At 37.9% G+C, this 17,013-nt stretch overlaps 1 protein-coding gene across 1 annotated transcript in view; it reads left to right on the top strand.

The window, feature by feature from the left end:
- Positions 1–17,013, top strand: part of LOC134535727 (gem-associated protein 5-like) — a 212,626-nt gene that overhangs the window by 128,714 nt on the left and 66,899 nt on the right. Inside the window, exons 13-17 of the mRNA XM_063374945.1 lie at positions 1,567–1,741; positions 2,332–2,457; positions 2,611–2,829; positions 3,064–3,214; positions 13,019–13,273. Coding sequence (XP_063231015.1) covers positions 1,567–1,741; positions 2,332–2,457; positions 2,611–2,829; positions 3,064–3,214; positions 13,019–13,273 — 926 coding nt within the window. The remainder of the gene's footprint in view (positions 1–1,566; positions 1,742–2,331; positions 2,458–2,610; positions 2,830–3,063; positions 3,215–13,018; positions 13,274–17,013) is intronic.

Genomic DNA, 17,013 nt, shown 5'->3' with positions numbered 1-17,013 from the left:
CGTTCACGTAGATGCCCGTAAACGAAACAGGTTAGATATTATAATCATATTTAGCACTTTAGTATTTCCAAAATAAGTTTTTTTTTTAAGACGCCCAACTATTATAATAAATCTCTATCTACTAAAACAATTCAGTAATTGTAGTTAGATGATTTTAAATAAAAAATATTCTATGAATAAATTTGTCACGACAAGTGAAGCATATTAATAATAATTTACATCACTGAAAAGCTGACAAATATATCTATAGAAATTGTCGACAACGTGAGACGGTTTTCAATTCATTGATTACTATTGCCATTCAATGCTATTGCTGATACTAGTGTTGTGTTTTGACCGTTTCGAAGCGATAATATTCCCGCCTGAACTTCTGCGATATTAGAGCCATCTAGTGAGTAAACTCGGAACTAATCGGAGCTCTAGCGGCAAACTGTTGAACTCGTTCCTTTCATCAGCGGCAAGTGACAGTTAAATCACAGTAGTTAATACTCAGATTATTTAAATTCTGTACGTTGTATTAAAAAAATTACTAGACAGAATTGTTCATTGTACCTCCTTTAAGTTATGTGCAAAGTAACAGCCGTGTACCGTTAAAATATATACCTAATATTTAGTTTTGAAAATTTCAAAATTAAAATTAAATAAGACAGCATTTTTTGAAAAAAAATTTTATCGTCATATTTACAAAATTCAAAGTTTTATTTACAATTCTGTCTAGTATGTATTTTTTATCTACTACGATATTCATGGGAGAAATAATTTTCTTGGAGGCTGCAAAACTAAGGATCTTAGCCTTAAGTCAGTAAAAGGTAAGAGACAAACCATCTGTTAGCTGTTCGTGATTTTCTTACTATTCGTTTCTCTTTCCTGTTGAACTATCCACAAGATGCTGACCGGAGTAAGATATTGTATTTCTTATTTTATTTGTTTCTCTACTTCCACTTCTGAGGAGTTCTCGATAAATAAAGTTTTATTTCATCCTGTAGTTTTACAGTACATGTTTGTAAGAGGTGTGACAGTACTCACCTCCAAGTGGGTCGCAATCTCCTCACTAGAGCAGTGCATATACGACATACGTGGCTTTCAGATACAAAAAGAATGTAAAACCTGATAAAATAATAAAGCTGTGGTCACGGAGGCGTTCCTTTTCAATCAAGCCTCGTATATGTAAGGATTTTTATTAATGTGAAAAATTTTTAATGACTTCAATCTTGTCTTTGAATTCAATTTCAATTCAAATAAAAAAATGGGTATTGTGCATACCTTAAATACAGTGACACAATCATTTCTTTCTTTTCTACATTAACAGTACATAGAACACTTTCACAATGAGACATGCAAACTGAACGGCACACTATTGGGTAGAAATGACGTGACTACCATTACATTTGCAGGTGAAACTTTTCATGGTAATTCATGTTGGTAAAATTATCAACCATTTTTAAGCTGGATTTTGAAATGATTGTCAAGTAGCAAACACTTGTGCAGCTGGGATATCCTCGGGGTATCTTGGCGTGGCTGCAAGTACGGCACGTCAGTAAGGTGAGCCGGGAGCGTGGTGCGCAGGTGTGGGACGTGGCGGCACGGACCGCGCTGGTGGTCTTCTCGGGCCACGAGGGCTCCGTGTTCAGCTGCCTGTGGAGCCCGCTGGACCCCGACCTGGTGTTCACGGGCGGCACGGACGGAACGCTGCACGCCTGGCGCGTCTCCAGGCAGACTTACCAGTCCGTGCACGAGCTAGGTGAGGCCCTCTCAAAGTTACGTGGGATCCATCGCGAACAAAATATTAGTGTGTACTGTTTCTGTGTCCCGCCATTATTGTTAATATAAGTCACTTCCAAATATAAGTGAGCATGGTGAAATGTAGGGAGGGAAACTGTTCAACCTAAGAGTGGAGGTTGCATTACAAACAAATTCTTGTATCTTGAAGCTTGAAGGTGTGCAATGGAAACAGCTTATTTGAAAAACCACATGCTCTGCCTCCTGAACCTCTGCTGAGATTGAAAATTGAATGATCAGCCTGTGAACTGCGTCACTCACGCCACTATATGGTTGCTTGAATCTCGGGGAAGGAGCAGGAGTGCCAAGGGGAGGGGGCGTGTTCCCTGGCCAGGTGCCTCCTCCCCATCCCCTCTCCCCACTTCCCCCACTCCACCTCTCTCCACTCCAACTTGTCTTTTTTTTTATGTGTCTAATTATTACATATTTAATTTTGGACAAGTAAGTACAAATTTTTTTACTTTGTAGTGATGATGGACAACTTGTAAGAAGCGGAGCGTAGTAGCAGCCACAGCAGTGCCAGCGTGTAACTGTGGGGCGTCTGTGCTGTAGTGTTGCGGAAGAAGAGTGCAGTAAAGCGCCTGAAGCGTGCCACAGAAGCAGCTGAGAAGCAGGCGCAGCAGCAGGAGTCGGCACAGACAGCCGTTCCGACGGCGGGCGGCGCGGACCAGCGCGTGGGTGAGTCCTACCAGCCGTGCTGTTTCGGCCTCTTGTATGCAGCCACTTCACTTCACTAATCATAGAGCTTCGTGCAGCATTAGAAAGAAAAAACAATGTAAAAATGAGAAACTAAATTTTACAGAAATGTTTGAAACATTGAATTGTGTGCAGGGGAAGGTACGGAAGTGAAGCGAATGAAGCCCAAGTCGTTGCTGTGGTCCGTGAAGGCGGTGGAGGAGGACAAGATGGAGGCGTACCTGGCTGCGTGCCGCACGCTGCTGGCGCACAGCGGGGAGGGCACGGTCGCTTGTGCCGAGCACGAAGAGGACTTCCCCTTGCTCGCGCTGTACGGCGACCGCGAGGCCGTGTGCCGCCTGCTGGACCGGGAAGGTGACTATGTCTGCACTCGCATGAGATTGGTCAACACCCTACTCATTCTGCTACCACATTTTTCTGTTTATTTTCAAGAGGAAATGATGTACTATTAAAAAAAGACAGAATCAATAGTACTGTCTCTGATAAGTGTTGACTGACAAGGCAGGATGACGGGGTACATAAGACTGAGAGTACCTGCAGTGTTGTTGGTGAGCGAGCAGCTGTCAGTGGCGTGTGGTGTGCTTGCAGCCAGCACCGTGCAGGAGTCGCCGGCCCTCGCCGAGAGCTCGCAGCACCTGCAGGTGTGGAGGGGCGACATCGCCGAGCTGCTCAAGGTCGCGGCGCGGGAGAAGAGGCTGTCCACGCTGCTGGTGTCCCTGGCTCCGCTCGTCTCTCACAGGTCTGCCTCCAGTAGAATACTCTCAGCTTATTGCCCCTCTCCTCCCCTGCCTCCTTCATCCCCTGTGTTTCCCCTTCCCGTCTTCCCCAAGAGAGAAAAGACCGCAGGCTATTTCCTTGTCAATATTTTGTCAGTTTCTTCAATAAAAACAAGCACGCCCTCTACACCAGTTTTGTCGCAAATTAAATGTTGCAGTAGAACGCATAGAAAACCTCACGCAAAAAAAAAAAAAATTTTTGGACACGGTTGGGTCACAAAACCTATGGAGATAGACGTGATAATTGTGTACCGTGTGCACCGTGCCTGTTTGTGACGAGAGAGGGAGGGAGAACACTGAACACTGCTGCGTGGCCATGCACTCACTCCCTTCTCTCTGGCTGGTTTATTTTTGGATTCCCTCTCTTATTCGAACTTTACTGAATTTTAGAATAAAGGTTTGTGAAAGAATTTAAAGAATTATTACACAATAATAATGTACTGCAATTATGAACATACAGTAAATTCCATTTGTAAAGTACTTTAGGGGACCAAAAATATGATACTACAGTCAAACCTCTATCTATCGAACTCGCATGTATCGATTGTCCGTGTTTATCGTATACTTTCTACGGTCCCGGCAAAATTGCCATACAACTAAGGTTAAAAAAGTCCGCTTGTACCGATGTTCGAATTATTGTTTTGTCCGCATTGATCGTACAAAATATGTGGTCCCATCACTATAAATTATAATAGATGATCGTTTAACCATAAAGATTTTGCAGAAATAACCATTTCTTAGAAAGAAACCGTCATAAAAACAGTAACGATTGTATACAGTAGTAAAAATCACCTTAAATCTGCAGCCAAGTAATGGAGCACGTAAATATGAAGAAAAGACAAATGAACAACAACCTGTGAAGAATTATGGATGATGTACCATAACTACAGTACAAACCCAATTTTATTGTTATCCTAAGATAATTACCATAAAAAGAACTAAAGATTCTTTGTCGATACCATAATTACTGCAGAAGCACGATAGCTACCACATTTGCACTACAGTTACCGTAACAACCGAGATGTATATTTACCGTGACGGTAATGTATTTATTTATGACATTAAAATTAAAGAACATTATTGAAAAAAAGGATGTTAAATTTTTATATGTACGTTTGGCACATGTTGCGAAGAAATAATGCGATCTGAAAGAATGGAGTACTACTACGAAAAGTGAAATGGGTAATCGTGGATTTTTAGGTTATGGCAGTCTCTCTCGTTTTTCAGTAATATCGGCCGAAAATTAACAAGCGTATCGGAAGTCGGCAGAAATGCCGATTAAACTAAATATTGGCAAAATCGGCTTCTTCAGTACAGCTCTACATTTGATGACATGAGTAAACATATTTCAGACTTCAGGATATTGAAAAAGACTTTAATTTCCATGTAGATTTATTGTGTGTATGTTTTTTTTTTGCAAGTGTAAATTGAATTACGTAAAATACTTTCATTTTTTTTATCTTTCAACTGATTAACTTTAATGATAAGTAACTGATATATTTCTGACACTAATTTTGAGGTTGTAATATTTTTAAAAAATTCTTAGAGTGAAGTCCACATCTATTGAATGTCCGCATCTACTGAATTTTTTTGTTGGTCCCCTGAAAAACGATAGATAGAGGTTTGACTGTACTTTATAGAGGAGTACTTTATAGAGGAGTTACCCTAAACCAAAAAAATGTCGCTTCCCGCAAATGTTTACAATATTTTTATTTTTTTTTTCATTTTCTAATTAAAACGTATGTATGTGCTCTTACACACCCTGTTTTTATAAATGATGTGATTTACTTACTTAAAAAAGTAATGTAATGCAAAATACTAGTAAAACATAGTTAATATAATTTAAATACAGTCAAACCTCTATCTATCGTTTTTCAGGGGACCAACAAAAAAATTCAGTAGTGTGGACATTCAATAGATGTGGACTTCACTCTTAGATTTTGAAAAAAATATTTCAACCTCAAAATTAGTGTCAGAAATATATCAGTTACTTGTCATTAAAGTTTAATCGGTTGAAAAAAAATACAAATTGAAGCATTTTACTTAATTCAATTTACACTTGCAAAAAAAACATACGCACAATAAACCTACATGGAAATTTAAGTCTTTTTCAATATCCTGAAGTCTGAAATATGTTTACTCATGTCATCAAATGTAGAGCTGTGCTGAAGAAGCCAATTATGCCAATATTTAGTTGAATCGGCAATTCTGCCGACTTCCGATACACTTGTTTTTTCGGCCAATATTTACTGAAAAACGAAAGAGACTGCCATAACCTAAAAATCTACGAGTACCATTTTCACTTTTCGTATTAGTACTGCATTCTTTCAGATCACATTATTTCTTAGCAACATGTGCCAACCTTACATATCAAAATTTAACATCCTTTTTTTTCTTTCAATAATGTTCTTTAATTTTAATGTCATAAATAAATACATTACCATCCCGGTAAATATACATCATCTCGGTTGTTACGGTAACTATAGTGCAAATGTGGTAGCTATCGTGCTTCTGTAGTATTATGGTATCTACAAAGAATCTTTAGTTCTTTTTACGGTAATTATCGTAAGATAACAATTGGGTTTGTACTGTAGTTATGGTACATCATCCATATTTCTTTGTAAGTTGTTGTTCATTTGTCTTTTCTTCATGTTTACGTGCTTCATTACTTGGATGCAGATTTAAGGTAATTTTTACTATTTCTATATACTATCGTTACTGTTTTTATGACGGTTTCTTTCTAAGAAATGGTTATTTCTGCCAAATCTTTGTGGTTAAACGATCATCTATTATAATTTATAGTGACGGGACCACATATTTTGTACGATCAATGCGGACAAAACGATCATTCGAACATCGGTACAAGCGGACTTTTTTAACCTTAGTTGTATGGCAATTTTGCCGGTACCGTAGAAAGTATACGATAAACACGGACAATCGATACATGCGAGTTCAATAGATAGAGGTTTGACTGTACGTAGGTAACCTTAAATATACATACATAGTAGGCTTACCTCTTTTTGCTGTGGAAGTAATAGCCATTCATACAGTGCATCAGAGATGTTTTTAAATGTTCATTTCATAGGCCCTACAATACAGTATTATTTCCATATCTTCCATATTTCCATATTTTCTCCACTTTGAAAACATTAATTACAAAAATTTAGGCACTGGCATAAGTTACCGGTAAATAAAACTAACAAAATAATTATGTTCTAGTAATAAAAACTATATTCAACTTTACAATGTACACTTAAGCCCACCGCACACGGTACAATATTTTCTACTAGTTTGCTTACTAGAATGCTTACTGGTTTCTGTACTGTGTAGGCTACAAGCTGAAACACTAGGTGCGCTACAAGTTTCTGCTGCACACGATTCTAGCTGCCTTACTAGTTTTGTTAGAGAATATTCTCCACAACAAATTTTTATTAAGATAATTCACATTTTTTACTGCATACAAACAAGGTTCTTCTTTGTATGCATTTATTAAAACGAGGAGTTGGTCACTATTCCACTTATTTCCATCCATGTTTATCACGACATGCGCGCTTAAAAGTGTAAACAACCCCTTGTGCTGTTTTCGTGAGTTCTGATTGGCCACTCCTTAAATATTGTAACACAGCAAGCAACGAAAATAGGACGCAGTCTATTACGCAAAACAAGTAGCCCAGCTAGTACAGCTACTAGTATCCAGTTTGAATTCGAGTGAAGAAACAAGTAGTAGAGCCAGTACGACTCCTAGCATACAACATTGTAAGGAATATTGTACCGTGTGCGGCGGGCTTTTGTTAGACCTACAATGTTTGCATGAAATTCAGAATGGTAGATTGGACTTTTCGCTGTGAGATATCTTTCATTACCACACACTCAACTTTCCTGAAAAGTTCCATGTTTGCTTCTGGCACTTCAGATGTCAAAAACATTCTGTGGAGAACATCCAGAGCATTGGTTGCCTCTTGCTTTGTAGGACGTTTTATCTCCTGTTCCGCATCATCCTCCAGCAGGTCTTCAGTACTACCAGCAGGAGCAGAAATGTCGTCGTTGTGTTCTTGGCAAGTCTCCAGAGCTGTGTCTACTTCAACATAGTCAGCAAATGTTGCTTCTTGCACCTGCAGATTTACTGTGACTTTAGACCATTCAAGTATATCTTCTTCTTCTTCTTGGCACTGGATATCAGCTTCCAGAGATGCATCTGTAGAGTTGTCAGTGCTGAAACCTGCCCTCTTGAAGCATTTTGCAATGGAAACAGGAGGGATTTTGTCCCACACCAAACAAGTCTTTCCATGGATTTTAAAATGTTCCACTTCAATTTTGAAACATCTTTCTGGTGTTCCATCTGCCAACATAGAAACTGCACTAGTTGCCTCCTGTACAAGCATTTTACTTGAGAAATTACACCCTGGTCTAAAGGCTGTAATTTGCTTGTGCAGTTAGGTGGAAAAAAAACTATCTTTACATTCTGTAACTCGACACCAACTTTGTGTGCACTGCAAGAGTCCAGAAACAACAAAATCTTCCTGTTGTATGCTCCCATTCTGGCATCCAACATTTGTACCCACTCCTTAAACAACACAGCAGTCATCCAAGAATTTTTATTGTTTTTATAGGTGCAAGGTGTTTTTTTAATGTTCTTAAAACATCTAAGTTTTGCATATTTACCAATAACTAAAAGCTTCAATTTTTCAGAGCCCTCAGAGTTAGTGCAAAAAATACAGTGTATCTTTCCTTACTGCGTTTCCCTCCATGGCAGGTTTCACCTTTGTGGCTTAAAGTACTGTCTGGCAAGAGATTATAAAAAAAGCCAGCTTCGTCGGCATTGAAAATGTCCTTGTCAGCATAACCTGCTGTGAGAGAATGTAAATTCTGTTTCCAATTTTCTGTCACTGTGGTATCAACTGTTGCTTCTTCGCCACATATTTTAAGTGTACTTAGAATCCACCTTGCTTTAAATCGAGTAAGCCACCCACTTGAGGCTTGGAAATTATCCATTCCAAGCCTTAACGCCTCCATGCGTGCTTTCTCTTGCAGTACTGTGCCAGAAATTGGTATATTATTGGATCGTGCTTGAACAACCCAATCAAAAAGATTTTTGTCGAGGTCACTATCCACACATTTACTGTACCGTTGCCTCTTGTGGTGCAATTTTGCTGCATTCTCTTCTATCTTAGCTCTGTCTTTGATTATTGTAGACAGAGTTGTGGGCGCGAAATTAAAGTGTTTTGCCACATCACACTTCTTCTTGCAGTTGTCAACCGCTTTTAGAATCTCGAGTTTTGTTGCAATACTAATACCGACACGTTTTTTAGTACAAATCTTTAGTTGCGGCGGAAAGTTTCACTTGCCATTTCATCTAGTATACATTTAACAAAACTAACAATCTATGTAATAGAAAGCGCAAGTTCTTTCAATGTGTAAGTGGAATAGAATTACAATTTCAGGGTATATTCCATTTATACGTTATTACCGTTTAGGTTACGTTACGTCGGGAACAAAACACTGTTTAGATTAGCTACAAGATGCAGCGTAGCCAACCTCGAGACGCTCGGTCACAGGCTGCAGTGTAGCCAGTAGGTACGAGTAATAAAACACGTCATCGCTGCCGTAACCATTTGCTTATTCAACAATGATAATATGCATAATATAGTACATTCAACAATATTTTGATGTTGATAAATTTGATTTGGCAGTCAGTTAACACGTAAATACGTAAGTTGAGTAATGTTTCGCGCTAAAATGAAATTTAGCCGTGTGCTGTTTCCTGCACTGATGCTATCGTTTTTTTTTAGCCATGTTCATCAATAAACACGCTTGTAAAGCAACGTAAGCAACGTAATATGGCGTATAGCGAAGTAAAACGAGTGAATGCAATTATTCTACGTAGAAATACTACATAGAGAAATATTACATAAACTTTTTTTGTTAACACAAATAACAATTGTACGTATTACCGAGTAATAATGATTCGCGCCAAGGAAAATTGTACGTTATATCATATGATAATAATCCCTATGAATTATCATTGCCTTTCAAGGGACCGACGTGTTAATACTTTATACAGAATAGTACGTAAAGGAGGGGTACGTACTAAAGAGAATTTACTGTACTACTAAATTTTACCTTCACATCGCTGTTAACCTTGCCAACTGACTAAAAAGATGCAACCAACTTTTAGGGGCTTTTGCAAAATAAAAGGCCTGTGTACAAAATAAAATGCCCAAGTATTAAATTATTCAAAATACAATAACTATTAAACTATGATTTGCACTGAAATAACGAACTTATTGCCAACAATTACAAAATATATCCCTCAGCCTAATGGCATAATCTACATTCATGTTGGGGGATAGGGTCCTGAGGCATCACAACTTGTGATAATGCAAAATTTTTTTGCAAATGTGAGCAGTTTTATTATTAAAAATTAAAATTTGTTCCTTTAAAGAAAATGAGAATACACTTCCAAAAACATGGAACACTGAATGAAACCTGGAGTTAGTGGACATGGGCGAGACTTGAGAACTTGATCCGAGTCGAGCAAGTAGGTGGAGCTCGACTGGACTCAACTCGACTCGACTCGACTCGACTCAAAAGTCAAGATACTTGACTGGACATGACTAAGATATTTTTCTTGTAACTCTATACATATTTGACATGTACAACAAGTTTAAAATCAGGTACCAATGTTTTGCAAACACTTTGCAGCATACTCTTGTATTTACAATATCGCAGTTTTCCTAAAGGATACTTAATTTTACTTAGTTACACTGCCCGAATAATGTGAAATGTTTATTCTAGTATTAACGTTTCAGAACATTGGAAAAGATAACATTTTGGAATCGCGTGGTGTACATCATAGATTTGTAACATAGGAAACCAACTACAAAAGTAAAATATTTAGTCTGGAAAATACGTCTACTGCAGCAATCTCTGTTTGGCACGAACAGGAAAGTGTTGCATCATGTATCGTCATACCTTTGAATATATCCAAAAAATGGCAGATGGCTCTATTTTACTTGAAAAGTATGCCTTTAATTTTTTTTGTAAAGAAATTCTTGATGTGAATTTAAAAATGGCTAAGAAAATAAAACTAATATGTAACATATAGTTAAATTTCTGTTTATTTACATTTTTCATGGTAAACAAAGTACGTTTTTCAATGAAAATATTAACAGTTGAAGGTGCCATAGATGTAGTTGATCGATGTGTGCAACTGTATGATGTGCCTCAGCAGAGATGAGAACATAAAGACACCATTTGTGTTTCAATGGTTTTTAAAATAGGCAGCTAATTGAGTCATTGTCACGTAAGTATGGGTGACTGGCGTATGAAGAACAATTAAAAGTGCAAATTCCATAGTATATTTATTTAATAGCATTGACGATTGGTTTTAAATATTTCCGTAATAATTTTCTGAATTCTAAAATTTTATGCTTTTTGTGCACTGCTGTGGAGTGTGAGTTAAATGCATCTGCAGCCATCTAATGGAATGGCTAGAAACTTTCTCTTTTAGGCAAACGGGATTGCTTTGAAAGTGGCACGTCTTTGTTTTTAGTGTTAATAGCGTTGACAAAGATCCCGCGGACACCTGATAAAAAAAATTTAATATATATTTTTTAATTTTTTATAGCAAAGTGGTGTATGGATGTGTAGATGTTTGTTACTACTGACTGGTCAAATGAAATTCTTGTTGACACTTGTAAAGTATAATTATTCTGGCAAATAGTGCAATTTGTGTAAGAAATGGCATCAGAAGTGTGGTAGTAATTTACTGTTGACTGTGCAAACAAACTGAATTCGATGTAGACAATAAGTTTGATGGACATTTATTATTTTTATTCTTTGAATGTTCACCATCATTTAATTTATTTCTATTATTGTTATATTTTCTTTTTATTCATATGTTTTAAAGTAGGGTGAATGTTGATTTCTTGAGGTAATTGCTAGATTAATATAGTAAATTTAAGTTTTATTAAGTATTCTCTATATTATTTAGAATTATTTTTCAGTAATACATTTTTCATTTGTAATAGGTTGGTGTTTATGCTGTAGTTGAAAACTATACTAAACCTTTTAATTTGCTTTGATGGCCTCTTTAAAGACTAAAACATTATGCCAATGCATTTCTCTGTAAGCATACAATAAAACATTGAGCACAGAACAATACAAACAATTTATTATTTTCAGTGTTATAAACAGTAAATTGTTAAAGATGTAAGTCTGGATAGAGGCTTTTTAGTGCTTTTTTTTTTTGTAGCCGAAACAATAAATAGTTTATTACTTGAAACACCTCATAAATAATGTGTAAATAAGGTTTATATAGTTTTTTGATTCAGAACCAAGGACCAAGAACCGAGAACCAATTTTTAAGAACCGGTACCGAACCGAGAATCAGGAAAAAACAGGAATTGACCCATCACTAGTAGTAACTAGTAATGTTGCTAGAGTACACTATAATGGGCCATTTTTTAATTTCAGGGGGCCAGTTTTAAAAAAATCTCAGTAGTTTGAATGTAATTCTGGAAGAAAATCTTTTGACCTTAAAAAATTAAAATAAATTAATTTTTCTTTTTTCCTGATATGTTTTCAAGCCTTTCATAGGAGTGCATTGTAATTAAAGTAGTTTACCACTAGTTTACCATTTTGACTGGTTAGATTAGATACATTAAAACTGGCCTTAAATTGTGAGAACAGTTGGTGAGTGTTTGGATATCTATGTAGAAAATACTGTTACATCATGTAGTATTTAGGAACTACAATTCTAGAATTTTTAATGTAACTTATGCAGGTATACACTAAAAAAACTATTCAATAATTTCACAGTACATAATTTTACTGTAGCTAACCTTACCGTAACCACAGTCCACATTACTTTAAACTATTTTTAATGTAGCTAACCTAAACTTATTTAATATTCATACAATTTGTAATGTAACTAACCTAACTAATTACCCATTCAAATGATGAATTACTGGTAACTACTTGATGTATTACAACACTCTCTCAGAAAACAATTTGAAATCTTGTCATAATGTAAAATAAAAGTTGTTTTCTTTCTTTTTGCTAGAAAAATGCTCTTCAGAATTACCATCCAGGATATTGTAAGGTTAATATCATTTTAGGGTTTCCCAGATTCCAGTGGGAATAAAATACTCAATTTTAAAAGAAATAATGAATGTGTATAGTTGATTCTTATAGTTCACTTATTCACTTGACACATGACTTATAGATGAAGTTATACTATAAACTTTAATATAATGCTAGTGGTTCATTAACATAAACACCAGGAACATAAAATTATATTTTGTATGCTACCATCAAAGTAATTGGCTTGTCACCTATCTCTATCCATATTTATAAACTAGCGATCATCTTCCTGAGTAGGACATTAGTTTATTTTGTAATGTCATTAAAGAAATTTATAAATAAACCTAAATAAAATAAAGAAGCAAGTGCAGGTAGATTAGGACCACAAACATGTTAATTGTTAATGGATTTTTTTAACTTTTTAGCATTAACCGATTTTTATACTTATTTTCTTACTGATACTCATATGCTTTTCATTTCTGATGATTCTCTAGTGTATCCTATAGTCATACAATCCTTTATTCATTTGTTTATCAAAATGTAGTTATACTATTATTACACTCATGAAACCATTTTCCATGTTCATAATCCTGATATAAAACTGACAATGTACCACTTGAGTTACCATCTAGGAGGGTAGCTGTTTGGAAACGTGCACGAGGCAGCTGCTGATTGGTGCGCAGGCTGTGGCTGGAGACGTGCCAGGCGTACGCGGAGCAGCTGGCAGAGGGCGGCAAGGTGCAGAAGGCAGCCAGCTACCTGGTCGCCTGCAACAGGCTGGAGGAAGCCATCGCGCTGCTCGCAGACAGAGACCGCTTCACGGACGCCCTGGTGCTGGCCAAGTGTCGCCTGGCCGACCCCACCCTCGTCGCCTCCATCACTCGCAAGTGGGCTGACAGGCTGGCCACCGCGGGCAAGCTAGAGATGGCCGCCGAACGGTAAGCAGCCTTGACCGCCTTCTTCATGCTTCACCTAGCCTTAGCTGAGGCTCTTCCTGCCTCGATGCTCACAGTCCCGCAGAGTCCGGGCGGGTTCTTCCTCTTCATGCCTCGTCGCTCCCAGGACTGCAGAGTCCATCCTGGTTCTGTCTGGTCGTTCCTGTACTGCCTGGTTTCCGTTCGTGTAGCCTAGTCAAGCCTAATTTTTCCTCTTAATTTTTCGGCGCTTGGATCGTAACCTGGTTCTGTATGGTTATGTTTCTACTGCCTGGTTTTAGCTGGTCCTGCCTTGTTTTATCTCGTCCTATCTAGTCTAGCATGGTTCTTCCTCTTCATGCCTGTTGCTCGCAGATCTGCAGAGTACGTCTTGGTTATGACTGGTCATGACTCAGTTCGTCTAGCCTAGTCCAGCCGGTTCATCCCCTTCATGCCTGGTCGCTCACAGTTGATACGTCCCTCGTGCCCTAAAATTATATTATTTAGATTTAATGAAAAAAGGCCTAGGAAACAGCTGAGCAAAATAATAAAGAAAAGTACAAGTATTACCAGAGGGGTCACGAGGCGGTGAACAAGACAATTTTATACTCCCTGCACACAAGCAACTTGGGAGCTAGTGGATCGTTTAAATATATAAAGGTAAATGATAAATAAATAATCATTATTTAAGTAGATCGGTCTATAGGTTTCCTGATTTATTTAAAAAGAATTTAATTAAATTAAAATCTGTTTACCATTTGTTTTGGTTTCACAATATAATGTTATTATTAAGTTACAAATGAGGGGGCCGGCTCGATATGATTACACACGTTATACTATACTGTTAACAACAAAAAAATGACATTTTATATTAGGTTAGGTTCGTCCACTCATTACTGTAACAATTTCACATTTTTATTTTATTTTATAAGTTCTCTATGGCAATGCTTGCTGGTATTCAATAAGGTAAGTTCTTTCGTTGGATGTAGGGAGAAGTTATATTTTAAATATCACCCGGGGCTTCAAACTTGTACATCTGGCCGGGGGGAACCTCCTCTTAGAGAGACTTGAAGCTGGAGGTCCTGGGCAACATGATGGGTGCAATTTGGGCGCCCCAATGCTGGACCCTGTCTGAAACACAAGCCAAATTCCAACGAATTAGACCTGCTTCCAGACAGCCAAACACATTCGGCGCGAAAAGGCCAACAAACGGTAATTCGGGGTTGAAAAATAGACCGGATTACAGTAGAATCTCGTTATAAAGTACATCAATAAAGCCTCAACTTTTATACTTAATAATGAAAGTACTTTATTCTGAAAGTTACCTTTAAAACGTAGTATTTTTGAATTTTTAAAAATAAAGTAGTAGGGGATCAAATGTTACATTAGCTTGGAAGCAAATATTTGTAAAACAACAAGAATTTAAAAAAAATTACTGAACTTAATACAGTAGCCTAAATTCTAGGCCTACATATACAAAATGACAAATGGGTTAAACTATTTTGCAGATATGTCCATTATTGGGATAGAATTCCCTCGTCATCTCCTAGGCGAAGTCTCTTGCGACCAGCAGATAAAGATGACTGTTCATACAGTTTAATAATTTTTTTGCGATCTTTTATTATTGTTGACAGTGTAGTGGGAACCAAACCGAACGACCGTGCCACATCTGCAATTTTCCTGTCTTTGTCAACTTCTTTTAAAATTTCCACATTTTCCTTCAAAGTAATCTGCTTGCATTTCTTTTTATCTTTTTGGCCATCCATCCTGATTAAAATATTCAATCAACAATATTGTTTGCCTCGTGCCACGTCAAACGTAAACAAACCTCTCATCCATAGATAACCATAGCTCCGCACTAGTAGCGTGCGTCGAGAGCATGGCTGTGCCAGGCAACATTCCGACCTTCGTGACAAAACAAAGCGTGTCGGCCATGTTGTGACACCAAACAGTTCAAAAATTAACCTGCATAAATTAACATTATTGGATTTTCTATTTTGTATATAATTTATAATATAACTTTTATTTATCATTTGTATCTGCGGTAATTGAAACTTTTAAAACGTGCTCTATAAATAACCAAAAGATGGCGCAGCTAAAAACAATTGTCTTGAAGAGGGGCGAGACAGCAATCAATTGTTTAGATTGTCTCGTGCACTAAGTGTGTGATCCATGCAGGAGGACGAATCGACGAATGGCACGTTATACTGTACTATGATTCTATGAATTGTTGATACAATGTTTGTTTACGTTTTATACTTGTTAACGATTCTTGAAAGTAATAAAAATTAATCGTAATGTACATTTATATTAAACAACCCTGCGCAAAATCAGTAACTATCATGTAAAATTTTCCTGATGACTGGAAAAGAATGGTCGTTGTATTGAAAGGTAGGATACGTTTTTAACGTTAAAGTGAAATATTTTTACATTGTTTACATTGGTGTTTTGAGCGGGAATTTAAAATCATACGTTGAACTGAAAGATACGTTATTCTGAAGTACGTTGTAACGGAATTTCACTATATTCACCAAACAGGGTGTAGCTCCTGGGCTCAGGAAATGCCTCGCGCAGACATCAGAAAGGCGCGAACCGAGAATTGTGCGGATGACGCGACAGAAAATATAATTTAGTAAGATCAAAAAAAACTTAATAAACTTTAAATCAAAACATGACTTGTTTTCTAATCACTACTGCTGAATTTTGAGCTTGGGATCTCATTCCTTAACACAGCTGACTACATTCCTTATTCAAACAATTTCGTCATTGCTGCGAAAAAGCCTCTTATCAGAGGGGGACGCCGAGATGACGTGGTGAGTAGCCGAAGTCAGTTAGAGTGCCGCGATGGCGGACAAAGCTCCTAATTAAAATGGGCGGTAGGCCCTAGGGAAAAGAGGGGGAAGGTTCGGCTCTGGGCCGAAAACATCCGGAGGTGCCCGAGTGGTCGTAAGCACGACTTCAGTTGTTTGTGCCGAAAGGCGACTGCTGCGGTCTCTACTGGCAGGCACAGAACGCAACATACAATCGACTTTTACAGGCTACGAGGAGGAAGCATAAGGCCTTATGGCGTAGCCAGTGCTGCACTCTGGCGGCCTAAAGGGGTCAGAAGGGGGAGGTTAGCAAGATCGCCAACAGATGTCGCGGGCGTCAGCTCCACTCGGTGCCAAGAGAAGAAGTTACTGTTTCTGCCGCTAGATGTCGTGGGTGGTCCATCCTTGCACGTAATTTTTCTATGGCAAATAGTCCTTGAAAACGGCCACCGCCTGGCAGGATCACGTCAGGTCAATGGTCCTGGGCTAAATTCTGAGAACTGAGGGAGGGGGGGACAAAAAAATGCAACGGGGCTGGGAACGGGGGTCCACGGAATCATCGTTCGTGCCGAGACTCGCTACTCTCAGTGGGTCTCTGAGAAATAGAGCTTGCAGGCCAGAAGCTGCTCTATGCTCTTTTAGTCATGCAGAGAAATAATGTTACAGGTTGGGAACGTGACTGTAAGCGGGAGAAATGTCATACGGGCTGCTAATGTCTACATTAGACGGCAAAAGATCAGATTGGTTCCTGAGAAAGGGTGCCTCGGTCCACTGGCACAAAGTTTAACTACGTAGAGTACACCAGCCTAACAAAGTGTTAATCACCCAATTGTAACCAAATTATATAGAAAATAAAATTTCAAAAAATAATTTTAAATTATAATAAAAATTTAAAGAAAATGCGCCGAAATACCTTATTTCCGGCACACAGTACTGAGGAGTCCGTCCTGGTTC

This window comes from Bacillus rossius, chromosome 10 (assembly GCF_032445375.1).
Source record: "Bacillus rossius redtenbacheri isolate Brsri chromosome 10, Brsri_v3, whole genome shotgun sequence".
Lineage (NCBI taxonomy): Eukaryota > Metazoa > Arthropoda > Insecta > Phasmatodea > Bacillidae > Bacillus > Bacillus rossius.
This window is presented reverse-complemented; position numbering and strand designations above follow the sequence as displayed.